Source organism: Aquila chrysaetos, chromosome 5, assembly GCF_900496995.4.
Source record: "Aquila chrysaetos chrysaetos chromosome 5, bAquChr1.4, whole genome shotgun sequence".
Classification (NCBI taxonomy): domain Eukaryota; kingdom Metazoa; phylum Chordata; class Aves; order Accipitriformes; family Accipitridae; genus Aquila; species Aquila chrysaetos.
In genome coordinates, this window is record NC_044008.1 from 45,255,389 (window position 1) to 45,283,142 (window position 27,754).

The 27,754-nt window shown below is 41.0% G+C and overlaps 1 protein-coding gene across 2 annotated transcripts in view; it reads right to left on the bottom strand.

Annotated features, from left to right (window-relative positions):
* Positions 1 to 27,363, bottom strand: part of CHRFAM7A (CHRNA7 (exons 5-10) and FAM7A (exons A-E) fusion) — a 45,912-nt gene extending 18,549 nt beyond the window's left edge. For both annotated transcript variants that reach the window (XR_003923547.2, XM_030015390.2), the window contains exons 1-3: positions 26,827 to 27,363; positions 25,497 to 25,636; positions 2,340 to 2,384 (exon numbers count right to left, since the gene is read on the bottom strand). Coding sequence is in view for 1 of the 2 variants with exons in the window: in XM_030015390.2 (XP_029871250.1) it covers positions 2,340 to 2,384; positions 25,497 to 25,636; positions 26,827 to 26,881 (240 nt within the window). In the remaining variant the exon portion in view is untranslated. The remainder of the gene's footprint in view (positions 1 to 2,339; positions 2,385 to 25,496; positions 25,637 to 26,826) is intronic.
* Between the last annotated feature and the right edge of the window lie 391 nt (positions 27,364 to 27,754).

The window sequence follows — 27,754 nt, forward strand, 5'->3', positions numbered from 1 at the left end:
ACTAGGCAAGGCTCCTGCTGTAACTTAGATCAAGTTTGAGATTTTGATACCGAACAGTATTTCCATGGAGATAGTGGTCAGGATCAAAGAGTCTGCATGTATAAATACTAGATTTATATTCCCCTTTCTCCCAGGTTAGTTTTTGTATTTCAGTATTTCAGTGATGATTACATAAAATATATTTAAGATACATCGCTGATTATACACACATACATATCAAGAAAGGGGGTGGAGAGGGAACTTCAGGGAAAACCTTATTTCAGACCATTTAGCATAATAAAATGACATGTTTGCCTTAAGCATGCTTTGAATCTGTCTAGTATACCATTAATAGACAGTTAATACACAAACACATCTTTTTTTTTTTTTTTTTTTTTAATGTGTACACAGGCCATGAAGGGTGGCTACGTTTTTGTAGTAAACAAATGATCTGCTCATTGCAGTCTTAACATGGTCCACACACAGTATATGCTAAGTTGAATAAATCAAAAGAAATACAGAATATATAAAAGAATCAGGAATTTCCTTAGGAGGAAAAAAACCCAATCTCAAAAAGGGTAAGGATGCTGTGGGATAGAAGAAGAGGAAAATAAGTGATAGCTTCTTGAGTATGAATTGTCACCTGTTTTGCTGGCAAGAAATCATAGCAACTGTTGTCATTGTAGCTTAAAGCCAAAAACATACTATATTTGACAGTTTTAATCTTCCGGTACAACAAGCCTGTAAAATAACATGAGCTGAATGCTTCTTCCATGTCAACTTTTCTTTGTAAATAAATCGAATAGCCATGCTATCCTTTGTAGGTCATCAAAATAGTCTCTCCTTTGTTTCCCAAGGCTACCACAGTGCAAGAGAAGTGCTCTTTACAAAATGTTAACAATAAAAGAAAAATGAATACCTTTAAACTGAATGAGCTGGTTAAAGAAACTGAAAGGTGTAGCATGATTATCTTGAATAATGAAACTCTTCTGTAAACCTTTACTTAACCCAAACAGTTCAGTTTCTGTAACACAGATGGGAATTCAACTAATGGCAAATTCTCATCCTAGCTGCTACAGTATGGATAAAGCTCCCCATATCACCCCGTCTTTGTAAAGCACAAACTTACAGTAGAAATGTTTTGTGGAAGCATTAGGAGCTCCCCAGTGGTCAGCATGGTAAGAAGCATCTTCTTAATTCTAAGTCTTAATTAAAACTAATGCAAAAAAATAACCACTCAAGTCAGAATAAATCTGTGTAGGCTCCTTTGTGTAGGAGCAGCTCTCTTGTTAGTTAACCTTTCAGAGAAAAGAAACTCAAAATACTCTCACAAAGTTCTTGAATATTCTATTATCTGTTCTGTTTATTAAAAAGTGAGTGAAACTTACTCCTGCCCAGCATTGCCAGCCATGAACTAATGGGGGCAAAGTTCCCTGCTGTGGTATCTAGTGGTGGCAATAGTTAAGTAATAAGAGAAGATGTGAAATTCTGTGACAACTATAACAACTAAACATTGCAACAAAAGGTAAAGTAAAGCTACTGTTTGAAAAATGAACACCCTATGCGGGCAAAACAAACTGGGAAACCAGGAAAAAGTATACTGTTCCCAGCTGAACATTAGGAAACTGAACTGGTGTTCCAATACCCATTTTAGTCATGTAACTGAGATACAGAATTTAGAGAAGTAGCATAAAAAACCTCTCATTTTCACAGTTAACTTCTGATGATGACCTATGTTTAAACAGCAACATTTTGAACAACATGGGAACAGCATGGCCATTTTAATTAAAATCCTCCTGCAGTTTCTTAAGGAGATAGACAGCAAAGCAAGGAGGATGGCAGAGACATTCAGTTAGGACAGTGGCTGCAGCTCTCAGGAGATAATGAACCTCTTTGGCACAATTTTTCCCCTGTATCTGAAGAACCATCTGGCAATTTTCAGCGTGCTGATCAAAACAGCTATTACAGATGAAATGCATTTCTTGCATGTGTAGTTATCTTCCACAATCAAATTATTTTCTGCAACATACTGGATTTGTTGAAATGAGTGATAAGGCACTTGCACCTACGGTTACTCTACCTGGGACTCTTAGGACACCATTATCTTACAACGATCAAGAGTTTAGCATGACTAAATCAACTACAATGAGTTAGTAACTTACTTAGATGTAGTGACTCAAGTTCTTAAAAGTTTCCAGAAATATCTGAAACATCAAGACCTAAATCTCAGCCTTACAGCTTTGTCTACTATGTAGCAAGACACAGAACAAAAGCTTGAAAGTTTCCTAAAGTTCAAACCCCTCACCTGATTAAACTCAAACACCAAAGGGGAAAAAAACATACTTTGTTTCAAAACTTACCATTTGTAGCCAGATGTTTGTTGTTAATACTTGATTCTTTTCATCCTGGGAGGAAGGAGAAGGAGAGGAAGAGACAAAACCAAACCACAGCTTAGTACCATACAGCTAAAACAGCACCGGTAAATATATTTGACTATTATGAAATAGCCAGCCGTGCTAAGATACCTTTCAAAGCAAAGAGAATCACTGCCTCTAACTTACTGCAACAGATATTTTCACAGTTACTTTTTAATGTATTTCTTATTACCACAGTCAATCAAACTGTTTCCTGAGGGTATCCTGAGTCTGCCAGACTCTTCCCTAGGGCTTCTTCTTTAAAAAAGAATCTCAAAAGGCAAAGCAGATTACAGTAGGGGTTGCCTGTTTCACCTTTGTTAGGAGCAGCCCTCTCACTAATTAACCTTACACACCAGACATATGCAGGTAGTAGAAAAAATATTGAACAAAGAAAGTGTGACTAAGCTCAGATGATGTGTGTTGAGGCCATATTGAGTAGCTTCTTATCAGGCAAGCAGCACCACTGATACCAGTGGAACTATACAAAAAGTGTTGTATCAGCTTTACCAGAAAACTGTTGTCAGGGCAGAACATTATTATTCTTCCTGGAACAGTTCCAATTTGAAGGCCTTCCCCCTTGCCTCCTGTGACTATCTGATGTAAGCTTAGGTGACACAATAGGCATCTTAATGCTGCACTTAGTTAAAGAGTTTAATTCTTCACTTCTCAGACATAGGAAAATGTTGGTGACCTTATTTCTGTGGAGGTACTGTTATCAGTATCCACCTGGGTTGTGTGAAGCTAATGGAATATACTATATATACTGTCAGTATTACACATTCTCCAAACTGAACACACAATCTCTGTCCCAACACCAGTCAAAACTTCATTTACAGTCTAAGGAAGTATCACAGCAAGTTTCAGTCACCTGTACAGCAGCAACTATCAGAGTTGCTCCTAAGTCTAGACCTCTGAACTTAAATCTGTCACTCTTAAACTTAAATGTTGTTCCTAAATGCCCAAAAATGGCCAAAAAAAAAGGTTTAATCACATTTCATACAAAAAAACCCCCACAAAGCCACACAGCTTTCTTTTTTTGATAATACTCATTACTAAAGGTCAATACTCTTTTGCTGTTGTTTGGTGGACTTCAAACTGAACAAAATTCCTGAGAGACCTTTAATTGAAGCCATTTTAGAACAGCACAATAGTAAAAAGTTACACAGCATGTAAAATCAAATACAGTGCAAGGGACAACGGCATTTTTAAAGCAAATGAAGCCTATTGAGGAGCAGCATCAGTAAATGTATGCCAGTGTTACTAGGTCATGTATAATCACAACTAGAAGTACAACATACATACAAATAAAAAGACTGTAGGTAAAGATCAGTATTGTGCATTAATAAAGTCTTCCCTCAAATGCACGCTCCTACCTTCCTTTAAAATGAAAAGTAAAATAAAAAATAGAAGGAAGCAGAGACCACAGCTAGTGATTCAGCACCCTTCCTCTCTATTTTCTGCTTCATCACCTCCATGAACCTTATTTTTTCAAAAGTATCTGAAGTGGACAATTCATTTAAATGGCATCCTAGGGAAACAGGTCTCTTTAACCCCTTGGTTTCAGGAATAGATTATTAAGCTGCATTGAATCAGCATGCTGAAGGCATTGCTGAAGATGTCAACCAGGCAAAGTAGTAATTAATTTGCAACAGTAGCTGTTATTCTGTAGCCATACAAACATTAATTTGGTGCCTCTCTCAACAACCTGCTTATAGTGTTAGAGCACAACAGAACTAGTTTGCATGGGACCTTTAACTCATGAATGAAGAAACAACCCTTAAGAGATCATTCATATCACTATAAACTAAAGTCTATATACAAGTGTTGCAAATTAAGGACATGTAAAACCTCTATATGTTTCCATTCGTCATAGCCATCTTTAGGTCAGATGTAAATACCACCAACGATAACTTATCATTAAAAGTTCGATAGCATTTTCTCAAAGCTCTGTGTGCTGTCCCAGATGAACATGACAAGTTCCTATAATGGAATGTCCCATCTATTGCACCGGAGCAAAGCCAAGAGCACCACTGCTGTGTGGTTTCTCTGCAGGGCAGACAGTAATTGTGTTGCTTTGCACAGGCGTAACTGGCTACTCAAAAGTGCAGAGCAATTCAGAATCCATTATGTTGTGGGAAGCTTGTTTCAGGACTATTAGCTGAATGGCAGGTACTCCTGCTTGGTTAAATTCTGAGTTAAACTCACATTTTATTCCCAGTGTGATCTCTTTCTACACATGAATGGCCCCAGCCTTAGATTAGTGATGTTTCAAAAATTCCCTTTTCAGTAGCAGGAAAAGATTGTACCAAAGCTGGAGTTCTGCTGATGCTTAAGCTAATGATATGGCATGGGGATTTATTTTGAAGCCCTGATCCCACAGCATAGTCAGATGAACTATTTTAGGAGTACCAGAAAGGAGCTCTACTGTCAAGCAGCACACATCACAGAACCAGGTTAGACAGCCATCACTGAGCAGTCAAACTAGCAGAGCTGAGGGGGACAGTAGACTTCTAATCCCGCTGTGCTGCTGGCAGAATGATTCAGCTGCCTGCCACTGCCAGGCAGCTGGGCACATGGCAGAGCCATCGCAGGTTTGCCTGCAGGAGTCTCTGCAGATGTATTCTCAAAGCCAAGAGTTATTCTGAAGTGTGATCTTTCACTCAAACCTAGCTTAAAGAGGGTATCCTGAGAGTATTGACTCAAAAGTAACTTGTGCAGTGAAGACAAGCCCTAAATGAAGATGGCCCATGCTGTTTTCCTGGTGTTTCTTTCTGTTATTTTAAGCATTTAGAGCCTGAAAGAGTATATTTGAACAAAGTAACTCCCACTTAGATCACTATATTTAAGGTTCCATCAGTGTTTAAATCATAAATCCCATCATTGCTCCTCAGCTATAAAAACTTCGCTGCATGCTGAGACTTAGTTTATAGTCGTGGGGTTTTTTATAGTGTTTGTTGGAGCAAATGGCTGCCAACATTTTAGTCATTATTGGATTGACTCACCCATCACTAGAGGAAAGATTCTGATTTTAGAGGGTTTGTCCCTCTCTGTGGTCCCAAGTGAAGCTGGTGAAAGGTGAGGCAGGAGACATCCTGCAGGGTTTCTTCCAACTAGGAGAGTTTTTTGGACACTGTTCTAAAAGCTTTACAGCAAACTGCATTAACACTGTTTTTCATTAGAGATGTGCAGTACTTCCCCATAAAATGATGGGTGGGCTTGAAATGCTTCATAGAACTTAAGCGGTTTTTGTCACTTTGCAGTACTTCGTAAACACTTACTTACAGAAAAAGTGTTGAACACAAAAGCAAGGCAGCTCCTATTACAAACCCCTTCTACTATAAAGGAGCAAAGAAAAAGGACTTCACAATATATTCTGAGATGCTGGGAAAATTAGTCAGAGAATGAGACCAGGAACTGTATCATGTTGTTTGGATTCATGTGGATTTTTCCCGTACTAGCTACTTTAGGTTACTTGCTGTTCAGATAGTACTGGCCAAGTAGCACAGCTAATGGAAGAGTTGGGTTTCGTTCACGCAGTGGGAAGTGGGTGGGAGGCTACTTCGGTCTACTTGATTCATAATTGTATCACGATCTGTGAGGGCAGGTGGCGAACTGCTACTGGACTGCTTGTCACATTATTTCATGGCAGTTTCGTTAATGAAGGAAAAGTAGCTGACATCAGGAAGACTTGAATGGTCCTTCATTAATTTCTGAAGGTAGAGGTAACAACTTCTGGACGTTTTTAAAGGGAATTGCACTGTCTCCTTTCTTCCAATTCCGATCTCTAGTTTTGTCTATCTTTTCAATTTAAACAGTCTATCAGACTGATCACCTTTGGAAACACAATATCAGATTCTCACATTATCTTTCCCTTACCCTGTGTTCAACAGAATATATAAAGAAGAGAGAGAAATTTGACAGTGCTTTGTGAAAGGCATTAGCCTGGACATGGCAAACTTTGCAAGGAATATTATCCGCTGGCTTTCAAAAGGATGTCAGCATGTGTAGTATCCACGCTAGAAAAGTTATTCAGCAAAAAGCAAGAGGAAAAAGCAGTAAAATAAGCCTGCATGCCTATAAAGTGACATGCAGTCAGTGACATGCAGCACCTAGCAAGAAACACATACTTTCCAGAAGACTTGCATAAAGTGATGTCCTGACTAAAATCTATCAGCTGTAATTCTTGCACTTCAAATCCACATTCTTGATGTTTACATGGTTGAATCTCACCTAAATTACAGAAAAAGTAATGCCTCTTCAAACTGAGCTTCAGTTACTATCAATCTTAATAAAAGAGTTTGTAAAAACATTTTAAGGCATCCCTTGTTATAGCAATAATGCTAGGTTCCTGACTGGTACCTTGTAGCAAGACTGAAGTTAGTACTTGTAGTCTAAAGTTAAAAATGGCCTGGCAGCCAGTGAGAGACACATAAGGCACTCCCTATATAGATTTTCACTTTTGTTTGCCTGAATGTCATCGTACTGAAAGCAGCAGGTTAATCAGTTCATTAGCTCTTACCTTATTGTCTCAGCACTTGCTTATTAAACATTCTCAACATCTTCTGATCCACAATGTCAAATTACTAGCACCTAATGACATTTTTTTCCCACATCATTTAAAGCCTGTTAGGCTTAATTTTTGCTTAACACAGCTTGGGGTTTTCTTCCTCTTCCATTTCAGGGTCATGCACTCAGCTCACTAAACTGTATAAAGGCTGAATTCTTACAGGATTAGTACTGACAGAACAGGCTGGAGGGTGACTTAAGCACTCCTAAAACAGCCAATTGACAAAAGATTGATGCTATGGCCATACTTTAGGCAGCCATAGTGACAAGATTAATCTGAGCTCCTCTAAACTTATGGAGAGTAGTGAAAGGGCTGGATTTCTCCATTCCTGCCCAGCATGCTGGTGCACACCAGCACCCTGTGTGGTCAACCTCCAGGAGAGGCCAGAGTAGCATGTGGTCCAGCTTCACCCACCTGGAGCCCATCTGAAAACACCACAGTGACCTCGCATTCTTTATAACACTAAGTCAACATGGGAGACTACTGCAATTATCCTTTCCTCATATGCTAGACTTTTGTATTAACGGTGGCTCAAGGCTTCTTGGTGGTGCAGGCAAAATTGAATTTTGCTATCTCAGGGGTGAGGATAAAAATCAGTTACTTAAAAAAGCCAGCCTGATGCTTCTGCAAGGACACTGAAATGACAACTGCAGCTGCTTGCCAAGGACTACCTTCAGTCATCCATAGGTGGGGGCTGTAGCTGCAGCGAGTCTTGATCTTGAAGAATGTAGCAGAGGGTGCAGAGTCAGGCTGCCCCATAATGGGTGCACATTCATTACCCCTGAAGCCTAAGGTATCACCTACATTGTACCTGCCAAAAGGCAAGATTAATTAAAATGCAAATTTGGATGGAATTAAGGAATGTTTGGGTTTTTTGCATAGGAATAAAAAGCTACACAGAGAGTTGGCAATGTGAAACAGGTTTTTTAGGCAACATAAAGGTGAAGAAAAAGGCAGTGTACAGGAATTGTGAGATGAAAGAGATTTGATTTCCTGATGCCTCTTCCCTGCCCGACTTCCCTTTCACCACAAAAGGAATAGGTTAGTGCAATTACCCTTCACTTCTCCAGTAGTCAGCAATATACCTTTTTATCATAGTAAAATGTTTTTGACTCAGCTTACAGCACGTTTCCATTTATGCAGAAAATGCTATATAAACAGGCATTACCAATGCATAAATAATATTAATAATATTCCATGATCCAGCATGTGAGGCTCAACATCAGGAACAGGCCACAGAATACTTCTGATTTCTTGAAAACAAATGCAAAAAGTGCAAAATTACTCAAAAAAAGTCAGAAGTGGAAAATACAGATTTTTACTGTTTCACTGCATTTTTCTTGAGACCACTTCAAACTTAAACACACATTTATATTTGGTGTTCTGACTTTTGCCGTATCGGTGAGATTTTTATACAAAAACAGAGCTCTGACATCTGTAACTTAATCTTGTAGTGGTACAGCCTACTGCTAGGAAGCAACACTCCTTCAAAATCACAGCAACTGTTGCAAACTGTTTAAACTGTTAAACAGAGTTTAAGATGATGTGTCTTACTACACAGCCCAGTCAGCGCAGTGTGCCAATTCTGCACGACTTGGCCTTGGGCTTGTGCTTGCCTTAGGCCAGCTCCCTTTATGTCAGCTGCTAATTTGCCCTGATTCTGTTGGTGCTAAAAACCTCCTGAAAGTTGGTCTTCATCATTTTATAGTCAGCTACTCCATGCTGCCAGTGACCTCAGTGAAAGTTGAAGGCATTTAGGACATCACCATTTCTTCTCTTCCATATTCCACTTCAAAGCCAAATTCTGCCCTGAGGCACCCTCACTGCTAGGATGATATATGACTCTGTGACTTACCTTCCAACTCAGACTCCCTCTGGATCTTTCAGACCTTTAGGGATAAGGTATTGCAGCTGTTCTCAGGATTTAGCTAACTATCTCCTGTAGCATTAAGGTGAGTTTTGCAGTTAAATTTCTGAAATCCAGCCTGAAAATGTCTTCCTTACTTTGTGTGCTTCTTGATCTTTGATTTAATTTCTTCTAGCTTTTTTTAATCAAAGAATTAAAATCTTCAGACAAACCAAAATGTGTGAATGGTTAATTAAAGTGAAATTTGAAAAGAAAACTTCTTTTCTATTGAGCTCTTAGGTTTATTACATTTGTGATGGATGGCATATTAATTGCTCTTCATACTCTCTACATGCTGAAGGTCTCTGAAATAGACCACTGCTCTGTAGAATTGCTCCTGACTGGGGAAAGTGGAGTTTTGTTGCTGGAGATAACAGACTGGCACAGATTGCTGCCACTATCCATTTTTATTTTTTAAGAAGGCTGACTTTGGACTGTAAATTCAAAGAGGAGCAAGGCAAAAAATGGCTATTCTGGGACTAACTGAAATACTTAGAGTTATATGGGAAACAGACAGTTTCCCTGTAGGGAGACCCCCTCCTCACTCTCCCCCTAGCCCCCACTTTCATTTGTGCTACAGCGAGTAAAGTTTCTTGAAGTCCCCTGAATCTCTAGCCAGGAACAATGCAGAGCAAATCTCTGGCATATTCCCAACACAACCTGCTGTCCTAAGCACTTTCCATAATCTTGAAGGACAGAGTGGCAGTACCAATCCCAGATGCAATGACGGTTCCTTTGTTTCCCATTTGAATTAAAAAATCAGCCTCTTCACATTATGTGAATGGTGCAGCAGAGCTGAACAAGAACCTACACTAGAATATACAGCTGAAAAAGAGAATGCAGCTGAAGAGTATTTGTGAAAGAGTTGAATCATCCATGGAAAGTGTTCAGGGTAATGACTGTTGTATATATTGGCTCAATTTTATAAAAAAATTATACATATTTGTAGGAGAGGGCCACTGTAATCCAGTAAAGTCTCCTGCATGAGACAGGTGGGATTAAGGTCTGACTCTGCACTCTCATTCTGTTTATTTATTGTTCTTGTTTTGTTTTAGAACCATGACCTACATTCAGTGAGTCCTCTGTCTGGCCATATTTACTAGAACTACTTCTTGTACAAATTCAGGAGTGGGCCACACTTACTAGAAATAATGCTGGATAAACCAAACATTCCAGCTCAAGCTACGTCTCTTTAGCAGATAGTGCTCTGTGACAGCCAAGACCCCATCTTGGGGTCCCCATCTTCAATTCTATGCAGCTTCTCACCTTCAAAATATGACTTATCTTCGTAGATGTTTACTTAATCAGAGTGTAATGTTTAAAGTTCAAGATATGGAAGATTTATTTCAAAGCAATATCTACTTATGTCATCTTCCTTTGAAATGCATACATCCAGTCTGGCCTACATATATATGTGTAATGCCATCTTCTTTATTACCTGGGCTGTGGACTAAAACAGTACCAGCAGTACTTAAAGCTAGCCAGCTATGCCGTACTGGGTCTACCTTTTGGGTATTACTCTTATGGCATATGCTACTTAGTATTTGTAGAGCATATTCCTGTCTTAGCAGTTTGTAAGTGTGTCCCTTCCATCAGGAACATGTGAAATTGTTCAGACTACTTCTTATTTTGGTGGGGTTTTTTACTGAATCATTATAAATGGGATTAAATGAGTAGAAAATTAACAAATGCTTTTTAAAAAATGATTTTGTAAACCTTCCTTCTAACCTACAAGCATATTATTTTCAGCAAATTAAACACAAGGAAAATGGTGCCTAGCTACAAATAACAGTGCAACAGTGCCAAATGAATACTTTACAGTACTGCTACGAAACTATTACATAGCATTACAGATTTCAGCACTTCTATAAATATGCTTAGCAGTGCAGTCTTTGCACAGTTATACAGCTCAACATGTAGCAGCTTAGACTGCCACATCTGCTGACATTAGTTCCAGATGTTTGCACGTAGTAGCAAGGACAAGCAGAAGAGACAGGCTGAGGAACAGAGCAGCAGTAATGCAGAGTGTTACCACAAATGGAAACAAGCATCTGCTGTTGGGTGCAGAGAGGTCCTTGGATAAGGTACGCAGAGGCACAAGCTTTAGCCATGGTGAAGCCCACTACGGTGAGCTCCTGGTTTTATGCAATGGAAACTGCAATAGGATGGTCTGCGAGTCACTGGCAACACCGGTGAGAAACAGCATCCAGCAGCTCGGAGGAAGGGAATGGGAGAGGAGGAAAGGAAATCTCCTGGTGTGAGTGGTGGAAAGATGCCCTGAGCACTAGACCAGCTACAGTTCTGGTCTGTGTTTAACACCTGAGCCAGCACATATTTAATACGAGGTTTGCTATGAGCTTACCCACAGTTACAATTCAGACTTAGTGACTGTAGAGCTTGATCTATGTGTAAGTCTAAAAAAAAATGGGGATTTTCAGGTATGTGTTCTGCATGGGTATTGAAGCGTGGAGTTCACCTGTCCCATGCACTGTTCAGGTGCACAAGGAGAGAAACAAAACAGTGAGGAAGTAAACCTGAATACAACAGACAAATATGCTTCTGCTTAAAGCTAAAGTTCTGTGAAAGTTTTAAAGGTTTCTAGAGTTAAAATGCTAAAATGTTACTAAAGCATTCTGTACTGCTGGGGTAGGAATAGGTACTCATTTTTGGCCTTTTGAATATCTTAATTTTTTCTTTAAAATAAAAATTAGAAAAATGTCATTTGAATTTTACCTGGGTTAAAGTTGAGTTTGGAATGTGAGATGAGGAGTCTGATTGCTTTGCTTAACTTAATTCAGGTGAAATTCTGAGGGGGGGTTGTTTGTTGGTTTGTTGTTTTTTTTTTTAAATTGTGCTGTGTGCGCTCTATTTTGCAAGTCTGAAAAAATCCAGTGGCTTCTCCACACCAACTAATCCTACTTGCTTTTGCAAGAAGCATTTGCTCTCTCCCCAGCTACTTTATCTTACTTTAAAGGAAAGGTGGAGTTTGCTCAAAACATACCCAGGTCTTCCCAGATGGATGCAAATCTTACACAGCAGAAAGGCTGCTGGAGAAAGCATAGAAGAGCCATCTTAACTCTGGGCAGACCATCTGCATGAGCAGCCTCCTTAAAACATGGGAATGTATTTCTGTTCCATATATACTCTGACAGGGTCTGACAGTCGTGCTTGTCATTGACTGTAACAGGGCTTTGTCCTGGCAGTGGGCTCAAGATGTATTTTCACGCAGTTTCACAGAAAAGAAGCGGAGATTATAAATATGTCTAAGAAAGAGCCTCATGATGTACCATTTCTGTTACCATGGGGACATAATTGTAATAGCAGTCTTTTTTCTTTTTTTTTTCAGTACATCATTGTTAACAAGAGATTGTATTTATATTTGAACACATTCATCTTTGCAAAGACAAGCAGGGATCAGGCATATGCAATGAGTAGAGTACAGCATACCTAATAACATACTTCAGCACGTCTTGTGTGAAAAAAATATTCTTTCGAAGAGCAAGAGGGGGAGGTTGCAGTTTTTCAAGTTATCATCTTATGAATGCCCATGGTTCACTGTAGGTTTCACTCAGTTCAATTATTAAATATAGCATAGAGCTTAAAGTGCAGTTACATTTATTGCAACCATGCAAAGTAATAACTGTGTTCTGTTGCTTTATTTACAAATAATTCTTAATTCCATTGTATTCCATGGCAGACTCCCATTGAGAGGATTGAGCCCTGAATTAGTGTTAAATACTGGCTCTAGGTGCTGATTATCATTGCCAGTCTGACACAGATAGGCATCCCAGCTCCAAATGCATGCTGGGATCTGGGAACTACAAACCATTCCACAGGCTAAGAGGGAATAATAGAGCCCCCGTAGCCCCACTCCTTAGACAGCATTAAAACAAGAGGGAATCAAGGCTTTTGAACTTGATTTATTTGCCTAGAGGTTAGCTGCAAAACATGGAAGTTGCAAGGTCAGGTTGTTACCCCTGGATGCACCAGTAATGCCAGGACAGCATTATATCAAAGGATTTGACTCTAATTTTATTCTTGCTAATCAACTTTAAGTCATGTTCAACTTTTTATTAAGGCTTTCTCCTCAAAATGTTCATAAGTCATATGGAAATGCTGTTAAAGCATGTATATTTAGCAAACTGAAGTGAAGGAAAGCAGGTGATTTCTTCAAGGAGAGAAGAGAAAGTTATGGGAGAACAAGGAGCTGAACACAAAGCTGTGTCTTCCTCTCCCTTTGTGTGATCAGAGCACACAGCTCCAGCACCAGCCTGCTGCTGGCATTCTTCTATCCTATTCTCGTGAATAACTGCAACCGAAATTTCCACACCTGACCAGAGCACGTTGTCCATGTTTTAGCATCCGTTCACATGCTGAAACTGCAGAACCTTTGCGGAACACCAGAGCCATAGAGATAGAGGCATCAGACTAGGACACAGTCACGAGGAATGGCTCTGTCCACTACAAATGGACATAGTTAAAGCCAGCTTCAGAAGACCAGTTAGCAAAGTGCCATTACTCATCCCAGACAGTTTCTCTAACTATACTATCTTATCTCCATCTTTCCAAGTGTAGGCAAATTAAGCAAGAAGGAATAGCTCCAAAATGCCTGTGATATGTAACATAATCCATTATCCTTGATGTCTTGGGGTCTCTGTTCAATCTAGGATACAGCACAGACATCACCACTGCAATTAAAAAATTCCCTAGAGAAGCGTTTAGTACAAAATACATTGCTTAACCTGCTGAACGTCTCTGCAGCTCTGGACACAGAAGTATTACAAAGACACCTTAATAACTCAGGAAGAGAGGATGAATCAGCATTACAGAAATTCTAGTTATTCCTCACGCATATCCTCTGAGGGACAGATTTGACAGTCCTCTTTTACAGGGTCTTAATTTTCAAATTTCCCTAAAAATCCGTATGGCCTCCACTTCTCTTTAATGCCTGTAAAGAATCACTGATGAAGAAACTGACAAAGGAATATATTGATGAAAATCAGCTGTGTGTCTGTCTCTTCACAAATGCAACAAGTCTCATGACTGAAATGTCAGAACACCTACACCGTCCTTCAGGCTGCTGTTTTCTGCAACACAAAAGAGCAAACTCCCTCCTGTGAAAAGAACATTTCTGTCTGCGTGGAGTCGGAGAGGGAGTGAGCACTCCAAAATCCATAAAAATGCTTATTTGAATTTCTTGAGCTCAGTGAGTGGTTTAGTCAAACTTACCAGTGCTCATTATTTTTTCTGTCTTCATTCTTGCGTTTAGTAGCATCTGTGGTAGTAGGTAAAAGGCCTGCTTCTTTCCTCTCAACTACTTAACCGACACAACTCTGCAGTTATTGAGAGTAATTATGGGGATGCCAACCACAGAAATACGTTAATACTCACAGCTGAACACAGAAAACAAGCCAATGAAAGTCCGAAGTAGTAGCGCTGTATAATTAAACATGTGCGTGGGTCCACCAACTCTGCACATGGTTATTGATTGTTCCCTTCAGGCTACTCCGTTATAAGGATCATATAAGCAATACGGAGGCGTGATTATAGGCCATGCAAATATGGCTTCACATCACTACCAGAGGATTTTGGAGACATGAACTGGATAAATATCATATTCTTATGTTGCTCGCAATGAGCAACAGCATGGCTTCCTGCCATGCTCTTAGCGCTTCCCAGTTAGCTGTTGTTGAAGCCAGTGTTAACAGCCTTTCCTTTTTACAAATCAAATTCTAGTTTCAGATAACAGGCATGAACATGCAAGCGTAAGTGAAGGTTAAACCCGAATATATGTTTACTTCAGGCTTCTTCTGGTTATTCTTGGAAAACAATTATTTTAATTTTTAATAAATTAAAAATTCAAAATAAATTAGTTAACACGTTAAAAATAAATAATGTAAGTAATTAAAATTCTAGGTGCATTTTAAAAGATTTCGTTTCCTATATAAGTGCTTGTACATATATGCTCTCTGCTGCCAACCCATTGTGAGATCGTCTTCCCTTTCTTTTTTTTTTTTTTTTTCCCCTCCTTTTTTGTAACTCAGAGATATATTTAGATTGGGAACAGTTGGATTACTTAGTAGTCTGTTCAGGCAAACATGGTGAGGAGTTCGGGAGTAACTGAAGAATTCACACCTGTATCATCTAAATTTGAAGTAATTAACATTTGAATGTTTCTATATTAATACACTGTTCATAGATAGAAAAGTATTTGCTTGCAATCCATTGACAATGCTTTGTTCAACCACTGTCAGCACTAGTAGATTTGTAAATTACTGAAAACCTTTTATAGTGTGTGCTTTTCAGAGAGAAAAGCAGGCACTGTATCTGCACAGGTCCGAGAATACAGCCCTAAAATGAAACAGAGAACAGAAACAGAATACCACCTACTCGATTGTTCCAAGAGCCTATCAGGACTACCATTTGAAAATGTTAGACCATGGCTGGTAATCTAATCTAGTCCTCAAGCTCCTCTGGTAACACAGGTGCTCCCAAGGATGGAGTCAGAGGTTAGGTACATCGCTTTAGCAGCACCTCCTGCCTTCCCTTGCCTTCATCGCCAAAACTGCCGCAGCACCTTCCCCGTCAGCTTGTGGACCCACACAGATCACGTTACAGGAGCAGGGCAGAGGCCGAGATGGTTAGGTGTGGGTTGCTCTTCCCCAGATAATTCATCCAGCCCACAGCATCTTCCCACAGCACTTTCAGCAGCCTTCCCAGAAAAGAAATGGGTCCAGCAGGGACAGCCACCTACATTTGAACTCCTTCCTCAGTGCACGTTGACACTGCAGTCAGAGGCAAATCAAATCCAGGGAGAGCCAAGATAACTCCCATCTTTGTGTGCACAGTAAAACAGGTTTTCCCAAGGAGCACCAGATTTACAGAGCATGTAATTAGTCTGCGTGTGCACAAAACCGCAGCAGACCAGCAGAGAGACTGGACTGCGCACACAGAGCGTGTCAGCTCGGACTGAACCTGTTGATCTCCCAGGAGCCTGGGAACAGGGAAGTAATTTAACAGGCAAAGAAGGTTTGAAAACGCTGATCTAATACTTTACTTGTACTTTATGGAGCCAGATTCTCAGCCAATGCAGCTCAGTGTAGTTCCGCTACCCAGGGACAAGAACATTGCTAAAGATAAATATGGGGCTTTCACACATTTCATACAAATTTCCACAGACTGTAACAAGGTGATCCATATGGGTCAAAACAAAGGATACGAACTCAGGTATTAAGTAGTGACATGATGTATTGTCTAGTTCTTGAATATGACAGAAATACTGTCATTTTAACTGTATAGAGTCTGTAAAAAAAAAAAAAAAGAGGAACAATTCTGAGTATTACAGGGAGTATATTCATTTCAGTCCCCAAACTTCTGTGAATTAAAAGCTTTGTATAAGAACAAGTATTAGCTAGCCAGACCTGACTCCCAGAAATTATGTCTTGTGCTGTAATTTTGTTTTATTAGCTGATTACTGAGGACTAGTAATAATTACTAGATGATGTGACTTTGCAAATTCTGTTGTTCTTGTAAGAGGTCCTGTGTAAAATGTGAAAGCTTTATATTCTGGTCCCTGTGCTCTACAGCAATCCATCACAACAGAATCTGTTTTCTAGGACCTTAACCATACTTTTCACAGTAAGGATGCAAACCTTCTTCATCACAAGTGGCATACCAGTAGACGTCTACTCACTTTTTAAGTTAATGGAGCATCCATACCAATGTAGTTAGAAAACAAAGAAATGAAGTACTGAGCTTCTGTGATTCGTGCTGATTATTTATATCGTAAAGGATGAGGAAAATGTTAGAGAAACTGCTTTGCTTTACTTATATTAAAAAACAAACAGAAAAACCCCAACTGATTTGTATTACAATTCCAAAGACCTCTCCTGTGGAACCAGAAAGCAGAACAGAAGTTCTGATTTTCATATAGAAGGAACATCTCTATGTCCTCCAGTTAACTATTGTCAAGAGGTTTTTTTATAGCCTTTAGTCAGTCCTTTATTCCTTCCTGCAAAATGCCTTAAATTAGTGTAAATTCATTGCTTCCCATTCCATCCTACAGAATACAGACTGTGTTTAAAATATCTTTCCAGATCTAACACTGCTTGAGAACACTAGGTAAAAGAAAGATGCTGAAGGAAAAAATAGTCAAAAAAGCCAGAAGATACTTAGAAGCACAGGAAAAATGGACAAATATCACAGAAAAAGGTTGCAGTTTCTCTTAGTGTACCAGCATCTCACCTCAGTACGGTAGGGAGCAGTGTTGTCTGCTTGTTTAAATAGATCGATTATCAGAATATTTTAGACTGTTATTTGAAAACATCTGTTCTTCATATTTCATGGGGAAGCAGAATACCCTGTTTTCTGTTATAATCCAGTAATTTTCATAGGTATTAAACTAACTAAAAATATCACAAAGCATATCCCAGCACTGTTCCAGTTTTCTAAACTCTCAGAATTAAATCATGGTAGAATGGAAATGGCTGCAATATGAAAGTGCAAAGTTTCTCCCTTTAGCATGGAAAGAGTAAAGATCAAGCAGCAAAGTGAGAGGAGAATAAAGCTTGGAGAGACTTTTTCTAATGTACACAAATGAATGCTAAAGATTAAACAAATAATGCAGACTTGATGAGCTTCTGCCACAACCATTGTTTGCAAAGAGGCTGCTGAGGTTTGATAAACAGCTTAGGAACTTTAGCACCATTTCTCAGCAAGCCTCTTGATTTGGTTGTTTTATTCGTCTTTCCAGATTTAATTTTTTTTTTTTTTTTTTTTTTTTTTTTTTGGTGGGGGGAGATATTTGTTTTATAGTCTGTTTCTTTACAGAAGCTGTTCGACTTCTTTGAATGACAGCATAATTTTCTTTTTAAAATTTCAAGGTATTTCATATTACTATGTTGCCCAGTGTGTCCAGGGTATTTCATTGCAAATACTGAGTTGCAGATTCTTACGCAGAGGCTTTGCTAAGCACTGTATGTAAGTCATTGAAGTCAACTGTATCACTTACACTGTGTAAAATGAAACAAGGACGAAAGCCCTTGAATATATAAATCTAAGTCGTACAAGTAACCAAGGGCAATGTAGGATGAGCAAACTTTGACTGAGTTCAGATAAACATAAGAAAGTTTGCATGCTTTCATTTTTCCTTTGGTCTGCACAAGTGAATTGAACAGCCTAAAGGAACAGGATTTCTCTTGAGATTCTGCTGCTGCTCACTACATACAAACAACTATTCAGCACTTTTCTTTTCCCTAACTAGAAAGTAAAAAAAGAAACAGGAGAAACTGGAAAATAAGCAAAAACTGTTGTGTAGTAAATGATTTAATTAGCTAGTAAATGTCTGGAGGAGCCATGAAAGATTCCTGACTAAATGGTGTTACGCAACATAAGTAACAACTTGAATATTCATGCAGATAAATAACTAAATTCAACTTTCTTAAATAAATTATTAAGTGTTGATTCTTCTGCTAGTAAAAAAAAAAAAAAAATTATGATCAGAGTTGACCAAAATGGACAGATTCATACCCACCAAAATGTTTGTTACCGTAAGTCTTGCTACAGAAGTCACAAGCTAAGATAGTATTGATGCAACATTCTCCCAAGTTTAGCAACTTGGCTCAGATAGAGATGGAACTAGCTTGGTTTTTTGCTAAATATATGACAGATTTTAAGTGAAGAAGAATCATGGGTAGAGGTTTGTGAGCAGTTTAAGCTAATCTAAATCTAAAGTAAGTACAGGTCATCTAGAAAACTGACTACTCAAAAAATTGACACAGCTAACTGCTCAGTCCCAGAGGCACTGGCGCAAGCCAAAGGGGTAGGAAAATGAGGCCAGAAGTTAGTGGGATCATCTCTTTCAGCAGCAGAGTGCTGAGATCAGCTTAGGACACTCACAAAATGGTGCCCCGAGTTCCACATAGAAAGTTGGTATAAATTCTAGATTCAAACCAGAAAGCCCCAGAATACAGTAATGTTTTCAACAGCTGCAGAGTAAAATTGCTGAAATTCCTTAGAAAAATCTAAGAGGGCATATTAATGAAAATTAATATCAGAAAACCATTGGTCTGATCCCAATGCAATAATTCTTCTAGTCTTAAGTTTAGCATTTTTATGATAAAGTTGTATTTCACACTGTCTTGTATGCTTCGACAGTTATGATATGAATGATTCTGATGTTCAAAGAATCTAGTCTAGCAAAATATAATGAGTTTGTAAATGTTTTGGACCAAAGATGATCTTTTCAGCTGTGTTTACATATGATCTAGTACAGGGAGAGTCTGGACTGTGACTACAATAGTTGATGGAATGATAAAAATAATACAAATATCTGCCCTCATACAGAGGCAGTACTGACGTGTCTTTGGTTCCAGTTAAGAAAGCACTTAGGCATCAGATTAAACTCATTCAATACAACCAAAGCCTCCAGCGGATGGATTATTTCCAGTACATGCAAATATTTCTTAAAATATAGTACTCAAAATTTCACATAATTTAGGCTTTGAAAAAAACATGCATCAAATTGTTCAAACCAGTCCTTTTACTCTACTTTTACAACAAGACAACATTAAATTCTAATTTTGCCCTCAGTATTCTCTGAACTCCTCCAAAACTTATGTCATCTGCAAATGTAATAAAAATATTACTTTTTCTATCTTCCAGGTGAAATGAAATTAAAACACTGACTCAATATAGGTTCCTGGGGAATCTTGCCATGCAACTAAATCTCACCATTTTGAAAGTGAGCCATTGTCAACTACTCTTAAGCTTTTCTAACCACTTCTGCCATGTGGGTTTACCAAGGCCTTATTCTCCAGTTTTCTGCTAAGAACATTATTCAGAAAGGCTTTATTAAAGTAAAAATACATACCTTGCTGCAAATAGTCAAGAAATCTGGTACACTTTGCCAAAAATATCTTCATGCTGTGTACCCAATTTTGTTGAAGAAGGAAAGGTGCATCATTTTTCTAGAAGTGTTTTTTAGTTTTGTTCACAAGTTGGAACATGGGAAGTTCTGCTTAGATGTTAGGAAAACAAGTCTACCATGACTGATAGTTGAATACTGAAACAAGTTGCCCAGGGAGGTTGTGGAATCTCTCTCTGTGGAAGTGTTCAGTACTTGACTGGATGCAGTCCTGGGTAACGTGATCTATTTAGACATATCTGGAGCAGGGGGGTGGACTAGATGACCTCTGGAGGCCCCTTCCAAACTAAAATAAGACTGTAGGATTCTTCTACTCGTTTAGATAGCAGTAAAAATTGAGATTGAACTATCACTGTATATATCAATGTATTCCAGTTCTTCACGTCTGTGTTTCTAAGCAGTAATTTTCAGTGTAAATGTATGATCATTTTGCATAAATTTCTAAGGTTTCATATTCTGATTTTTAGGGATGGAATTCCCTCAGATGCGTTTCTTTTAATTGTGTTAACTTACAGTAGATACAAATATGTCTATTGTAAAAATGTCAGGCTAGGCACAAAATTCATACCTTCGTGATCACTATATTTGTTTTTCTATGCCATTCACTATTCTGCATGAGATGTAGCAGAGTAGGAACAGCACTGCTGCTGTGTCTATTCCTAGTGTTCGTTCTAAACCAATAGGTAGTGGCTGAATATTCTCCTCTGATGCTATTATTGGGATGGATGTTACAAGAGAAAATAAGGATGTTAGAAGGTATTTGCCTCCATTAGTGTTAAAAAAGTGGTGGCTGTAATTTTATCCAGTGTGGAAATTACATCAGTGTATTTCAAGAATCTGTTTCTCAAAAATGCATATGCTGGAAGTTTTTCCTAAGCCTAAGTTAGGTTCATACTCCATGCCAACACTGAAATACTAGACAGGCAGAGGCCAAAGACTAGCTTTTTGTTCAGGTGGTGGGATATCCATGAGGTGAGATGTAGAGAAAAATTAGCTTCTCTACATCATATTCCTTATTTTTTTGACATTGTACTGAAGCTATGACCTTGATCAACTATGACCATCAATTAACCCTTCTTCCTCTCCTGCCACTAAGGTATGCAGATACCCTTAGTGTTTAAGATTTTCTTTCTGTGCTTATTCTTAAATTTTGCTTAGTTTTCTTAAGTCAGATATTTCCAAACATTCTTTGATTCAGATCCAAAGAGATGTTTATTATCAGGCTTTGTTCAATATACATTGCTTTCCTGCAAGGAGTTTTGAAACAAGATTTCAGCAAATCAGAGAGGAAGTAGGTTATTTTTCATTTCTTTCGTCAAATTGCTTGGCATTTCTCATTTCAAGAAAATTGAAACAAATAATTATGAAAAGCAAAAGAAACCTCTTATTCCATCTTCTGATATTCTAATAACTCAAATGTCCTTGAAGAGCACTTCTGGCCAGTTAGCTGTTTCCACTTCGTTTTCACTTCAGGATGATATAATTGCAAGATTGTTTGCAAAGGTTTAAGAGCAGTGGTTTTTCTATTAAGGAATACAGGAGTAAAGCAAACTGAAAGATACCTAGGATCTCTCTCTTGAAAGTTCTTATTAACTTGACACAGAAGCTTTTTTTAAGCCCGCTCCTTTCAAACCTCCTTCTTTCCATTTTGCCCCCCATCCTCTTCCACCCAAATTCTACCTTTCTTCCAAACTCCTTTGCTGTCTTTCAGGTCTACCATGCATTCCCTCTTCTCTAAGCACTCCCCCAGTTTCCTAGCTCTCCTCTTCATTCATGTGTCCCTAACCTGCATTTTTCTCACGCTGCCACTGTTTTCGCTTCCCATTTAGCAACACTTTGTATAATTTACTATGCCGTCTTGCATTCTCACTAGACAGTTCATTAACTCTACTTTCTCGTGAACTAAACTAAATTCAGGCAATCAACACTTACAGGTCCCTCATTATGTAGTCCTGATACCAGCATGCATATTAATGTGGAATACCAATGAAAAAAAAAAAACCACGTCTGCAAGCATAGGGTAGGAATAATTGCTAGTTTTAGAAGGAAAGGGTTAACCTAAACTAAAAATGTAAGGTAGGAAACATCCACTGTATTTGGAAAAGGTTTCATATAATGTCTCCCCTCTCCTATCAGCAAAGTCAGAGTGGAATGGAAGAGACTTCAAGTAAGGAATAGCAGCAGCCAGGGTCCAGCCTGGGTCAATCTGTTCTGGCAGGGATTTCATGGATCTGCTCTGGATAGGTCTAACTCCCAGTACAGCTGGTATCAGCCGAGAAGCCATTAAAGTGAATATATAAACTCCAGGAAAGCATGATGGTGACATGTTTTGTTTCTAGCTTGTTAAATCAGTAATTGTTATTGCAAGTAGCTGTCATTCCCACCAGCATTTGCTTCTTGTTGACAATGAAGAAAACTCATTTGTTTTATAGTGTGAAGCTTAATTTACTTCATGGTTGGTTTCTTTCTTTGCCTGTCAATCCCAGATTTCTGAGAAAGAAACGCAGTCAGTTTTATAGCAAGCAGAATGAGCTGTAACTAAACTGCCAGTACAAAAACTATGGCTTCTTACTGATTTTGCAGGGTTGTTTTCGAAAGGCACATAGGATCAAAAACTCTCTTTTGAATCCTATTAGCCAAGACTGCCAGTCATTGACTATACCCAGATTGGCAAGTGATCTGTGGATATTTGCCCTTCAGTTTGTATGGTTTTTAATTAAACTTGACAACTCCAGAAGAAATTAATTCTGTGAAGTTGACTGCCTGCTGGCCTTTAGCCATTTGTGTCTCCAACAGCCAACTGTTCATACAGTAGTCAAGGACATGGTTATAGCCATGTTGGGAGTGTGGGGAAGAGACAGCCCCACTATTAACTCGTAGAAATGCAAAGGAAACCTTTATAGTATAGATGCAACGTAAGAAGGGAAAATGTCCCATCTGCATTCAGCTTATTCTATTCAGGAAACATTTTTGATGACATAAAGAAGCTGTAAGCTTCTGTAAGCTGTGTCATCACTAGGAGGGTTTGGCCATACAACAAACCCAGGGTGGTTAATACTTGAAAACATGTTAGCCTAACATATTCAGGCCAAATGTGTCTATATAGAATGACACCAGAACTGCAGTTTCTGAAAGCTGGGGAAAAAACTGGTCTGTTCAGAGCCCTGTTTTATTTTGGATCAAAGTGCTTTTTCGAGCTCTCCTGTTCTGAAATAATTCTGAAATGAATTGTATGTAGTGTAGTGCTAACAGTAACAAAACCAACCAAACAACAAAAACCCTACAGCATCAGGGTTTTTATCCTGGTTATCAAAATAAAGCACTACAGAAATGTTTCCTGAATATTTGTTGTACAACAGAGAGTTGTACAAAAATCCTTTGAAGGGGACTGTACTGTCCTGTACCAAAGCAAAAGCTCCTCCAGTAGCTGTGAGAAGGCACATACTGCAGCAGGAGGTCACTTCCCAAAAGGGAGCTACAGAAGGCAGCCTAGTGTAAACTAAGTCCATGGTTGGGAAGCGGTTTTATTGAAGCCTGGTTTAAGATTCAGTTGAGGCACGATGTATTATGCTGAGTTCTGCAGAGATACGTTAAAATGTGGAGTTTTGCCCAGGTGCTCAGTTTGAACAGGCCTTGAACAGACTGGCTAAGCTTTCCTGAACATATTGGCCTATTACTACCAAAGATAAAAATCTACCTAAAACCAGAAATACAGAGAATGTATAGTTATGACTGAAGACTCCAGCCAGTAGGAGCTGCTGCAGAAGCCACTAAGGGGCCTGATGCACTGGAAAGAGGAGCTAGACCAAAGCTCCATCACACAGATGATACGGGGCCACGTGAACCGAGTGGTTGTTTCTGCCCTCCTCCACATTCCCTGCTGTACATGGCAAGAGACCTGTGAAGGTTTGAGCCAGCGAGAATAACTGCAGCAGTAACCCAGATGGGGACCTTCAGGCATTCAGACCTTTGAAGCACTGCTGTCCCATGCTGCCCTTCATTCCCTTCACTTCAGCCTCTTACTTTCCTCTGACCTGCCCTGTCCTCATGACTCCCACTGCCCTTCGAATGCCTCTGTGTTACCTTGACACATTCTAAAGGAATCCAGTTAGAAGATGAATCATGAAATTAATACGTCCCTTAGTAACACAGTATCATTTATTCCTTTCGTGTTGTTCCTCACTATTACGCTGCTTCTGTTGTCTCTGATTGTCTCTTGTTCAGCGCAAGGAGATCCCCTTTTTTCAAAATCTCTAAGCCCACCCATTATAAACATCATTAATAACAAAAGCACGCCCACATACAGTTAGTGGGATGTTAGTGTCATCTGTTATATCAGCCCACTGGTACAGGCTTTTATCTCACATCAAAGTTTTGGTCTAATACCTGGCTGTCCTCTCCTAGCTCTCAGGTGGCCGTGCAGTGCAGCCAAAGTCTGCATCGAGTTCAATCTGCCAGCACCATTTGAAATTGTTGCACTCTGCATAACACATATTCTTCCCTCGCCATCATTCAAAGAATTTATGACTCCATATAGCTTCCGTTCTGCTCGTTGATATCACATATATTAAAACTCAACTGCTGTAGACAAGGATAGAACTGACATATTTTGCCTGTTGGCTTTAGTGGCGCTGACACTGAAACAGTTCACTGACTACGACTGCCTACTCTCACTTTAACAAATACTAAGTATCACACTGGAAATACACATCCTAGTTTTCACCTTAGGTCTAATAAATCTAAAACTTGCAAAAACCGGCACAGAAACTATGAGCAGTTAAACCTGCAGAGTTCTGTCTGTGTGCGTGCTGACCTTCAGATACTAAATGAACAGTGTCTGGATTTTGGCAATCGACAGCTTGTAAGAGAACAGAAAGCAAGCCTCTTGTCAAGAATAATCCCATCTTTCTTTTTTTTTTTTTTTTTAATTTTGTTGTGTCTCGAACTTCAAGCATCCGAAGGAAAGATAATGGCATTTTGAGGTTAACTACTAATTTTAAGTAATTAACTTCTTTACTAGTGGCCATAGCTAGCTGAATTCAGCAAAAATGAATACTGTAAACCCATTTATATGTAGAGTTTGATCTCTGTGCCACTGTGACAGAGTGAAGCTTGAATTACTCGTATTTGAACCCAAAAGATCCTACAGTGCATTTTACAAGCCTGCCAAGGACTGCATGGGAGTATCTATTGATATAGCAAACAACTGTGGTTGCAAATAGAGCAGCTAAAATTTAAGCATATAGAATGTAACAATCTTATCTAAATAAGAAATAATATAACTTGGATTTTGGCCAGGAGACTCCCTTCCTCGCCCCGCCCCCCATCTCCAAAAATAAGAAGCTCTTTAGGGACCACCAGAAATCAACAGCTTTAGTTTTACGTATCCCCCCTGCCGGACTACACTTCTTGTTGGTTCTAAGTACAGTTAAGGATTCAAAAGTCAAAGTATGCAGCTTGAGCTTCACTTTAAATATTTCATACTAAGAAGTTTGGGAAATACTGACAAGAGATCTGAGGAAGAGGCAAACTTTACTTTTAAGTTTACTTCTTTAAAAAGGCAGTCAAAATTTGACATTGTGTCTGGAATTATTTGTGCTTTCCAATATCTTGCAGTCTTCCTTCGCTATCACAAATCTCCATTCTAGGAAGGAAAAATCCACCCTTTTAAAGAACCAGTTTCCTAGAAGGTTATAGACTCACCACGTCCATGATCTGCATGAGGCTGAGAGTGAAATGGACAGTGAGCGGCTGGGAATCATTTGCAACTGGTCTCTCCAGAGGGTTGTAATTTTTCAGCAGCTCCTTGTAAAGCTTCCTCTGGAACTCTCCTTGCAGGGTCTCTTTGAGCACAGGAATAAATAGATAAATAATTAGGATTCTATATCAGAAAGTAAAGCTAGGACGTATGTTCTTTTCCTGCTATCAGATATTATGTATCTATTATTTTACCTGCTGCATTCCCAGAAAAAATGCCACTGTAATTCATATAGTTCAGTAGCTACTACAACAAAATCTTACCACAAATAGATCACTCTTCCTTTTCATCCCAGCCTGGAAGGGGGATTCCCTCTTTGATCATTTCTTGGCTGGCCAGGAGTGATAAATTCTAAATGCTAATGATGCTTTGTCAACATAGGCACCCTTCGGTCCAGCAGCAAGAAGTGATGAGGAGGAAATACACTACCTGTATTTTGACACCTGTCCTGGCATAGCTATAACCAGAAAAGCAGAACACAGATACGACAGAGGGCATCAGCAAGACAATGGGAGAAAAATGGCCACAGGTTAGGCTGCATCCTGCTCTCAGACGGCTTCAGATTGAGAACTCTTTGGGGGAAGTAGTCTCTGCTTTGTCCTCTGTTCATAGAGCTATGAATAAAGTGGGGGTACAGGGTTCCTGGCAGAGACAATACGCACTACATTAATATACGTGATAATATTCAGGGATTTCTGTCCTTTTTACACCTCAAATCCAGGGAGGGTCTTTATTCTGCCGTTTTCCTGTGGAGGGAGAGGGAGCAGGTCCACACGGATGGAGCAGAGTAGACCAGGGGCAGAGGCAGTTGCAGAAGGAAAGGAAATCTGGGTCAGGGTCCTCTGGATGCCAGCCCTCCCTGTCCCCACTCCAGATGGACTTTCCTCTTCCCTATTTTCTAGTCCTTAACCCCCCCCCCCCCCAAAAAAAAAAAAGAGCCGCCGTCTCTGCCCTGAAGCAGCCACCGTTTCAGTGCCTTGACGGAGTTTGCTCCCCCATCCCCATTGCTCTGTCCACCTCCCACGTCCCTTCCCAGCAGCTCCCAGCGCTGGCAAGCCCACAGAGCGGCCCGGGACAGAGGACAGCCCCCAGCCGCAGCGGCAAGACGCGGGCAGGGGGCTGAAGGGGACGGCGAGGGGCCGTGAAGGATCCAGGGCAGCCGCCCCTGCCGCATCCCCCCCCCCCCCCACTCCCGCCGCCCCGGCTCCCGGCGGCTGCCCGCGGAACCGGCGCTGCCCGGAGCCGGCAGCCCGCGGGAGCACGGCGTTCACTCACCGCGCACAAGACCCGCCGCCGCGAGCAGCCACACCGCCAGCTCCTGGAGGCCCATTCCGGGAGACCCAGCGCGGCGAGGGAGGGCGACAGCAGCAGCCGCTTCTCCCGCCGCCGAGCCCCGCCGGCCCCGAGCGGCGCGGGCGGGCGCCGAGCCGGGCTGCGGCGCGGGCCGAGCCGCGGATCCGGGCCGCTGGGAGCCGCCGGCGCCCCGCGGGGACCTCCGGCCGCTCGGCCCCTTCCTGCGCCCGCACCGGAGCTCGCCCTACGGCGCCGCCGGCTCAGGCGGCGAGGAGGAGTGCCGACGGCCCGCCTCCGCGTCCTGCCTCCTCCGCCCGATGGGTTTCCCCTCCCTTCCCTAATCCTTGAGCGTCCCCGGGCCGGAGGCGAGGGAGCGGAGCCGCTCGCAGGCGCCTACCGCAGCCGGGGCGACGCGGCGCGCCGGGCAAAGCGGCACCGGCGTTTTAGAGACGAGAGCGGGGGCAGCCCCCTCCCCTGCTGGGCAGCCGCGCCCGCCCGCGGCCCTCCCCGCTCCCGCCGGGCCTGTCCCCGAGCCCTGCCGGCTGACGCCCCCCCCCCCCCCCCCGCGGCGGCCTGGGCTGCGGCGGGCCGCGGGGTGCCGGCCCTCCCTCCCTCCTCGCCCGCCCGACGGAGTCGCGGAGAGCGAAGGCAGCTCCGGGCGGGGCTGGGAGGCAGCCCTGCCTGCCCGCCCGCCCAGCTCCCCCGCAGGGCAGCCGGCGTGCCCGGGTGCCGCGGGAAGACGCCCCGCCCGCGCCGGCCGAAAAGCCGAAGGGCGTCAGGTCCCGGAGGGCCTCGGAGCTGCCCTCCCGGCTCCCCTCCCCTCCTCAGCCCGAGCGCTCGGCCCTTCCCCTTGGCCGTCGGCAGCGGCTGCCGCTGTGGAAGGCACGAATTAGCCCAGAAGGCAGCGGAG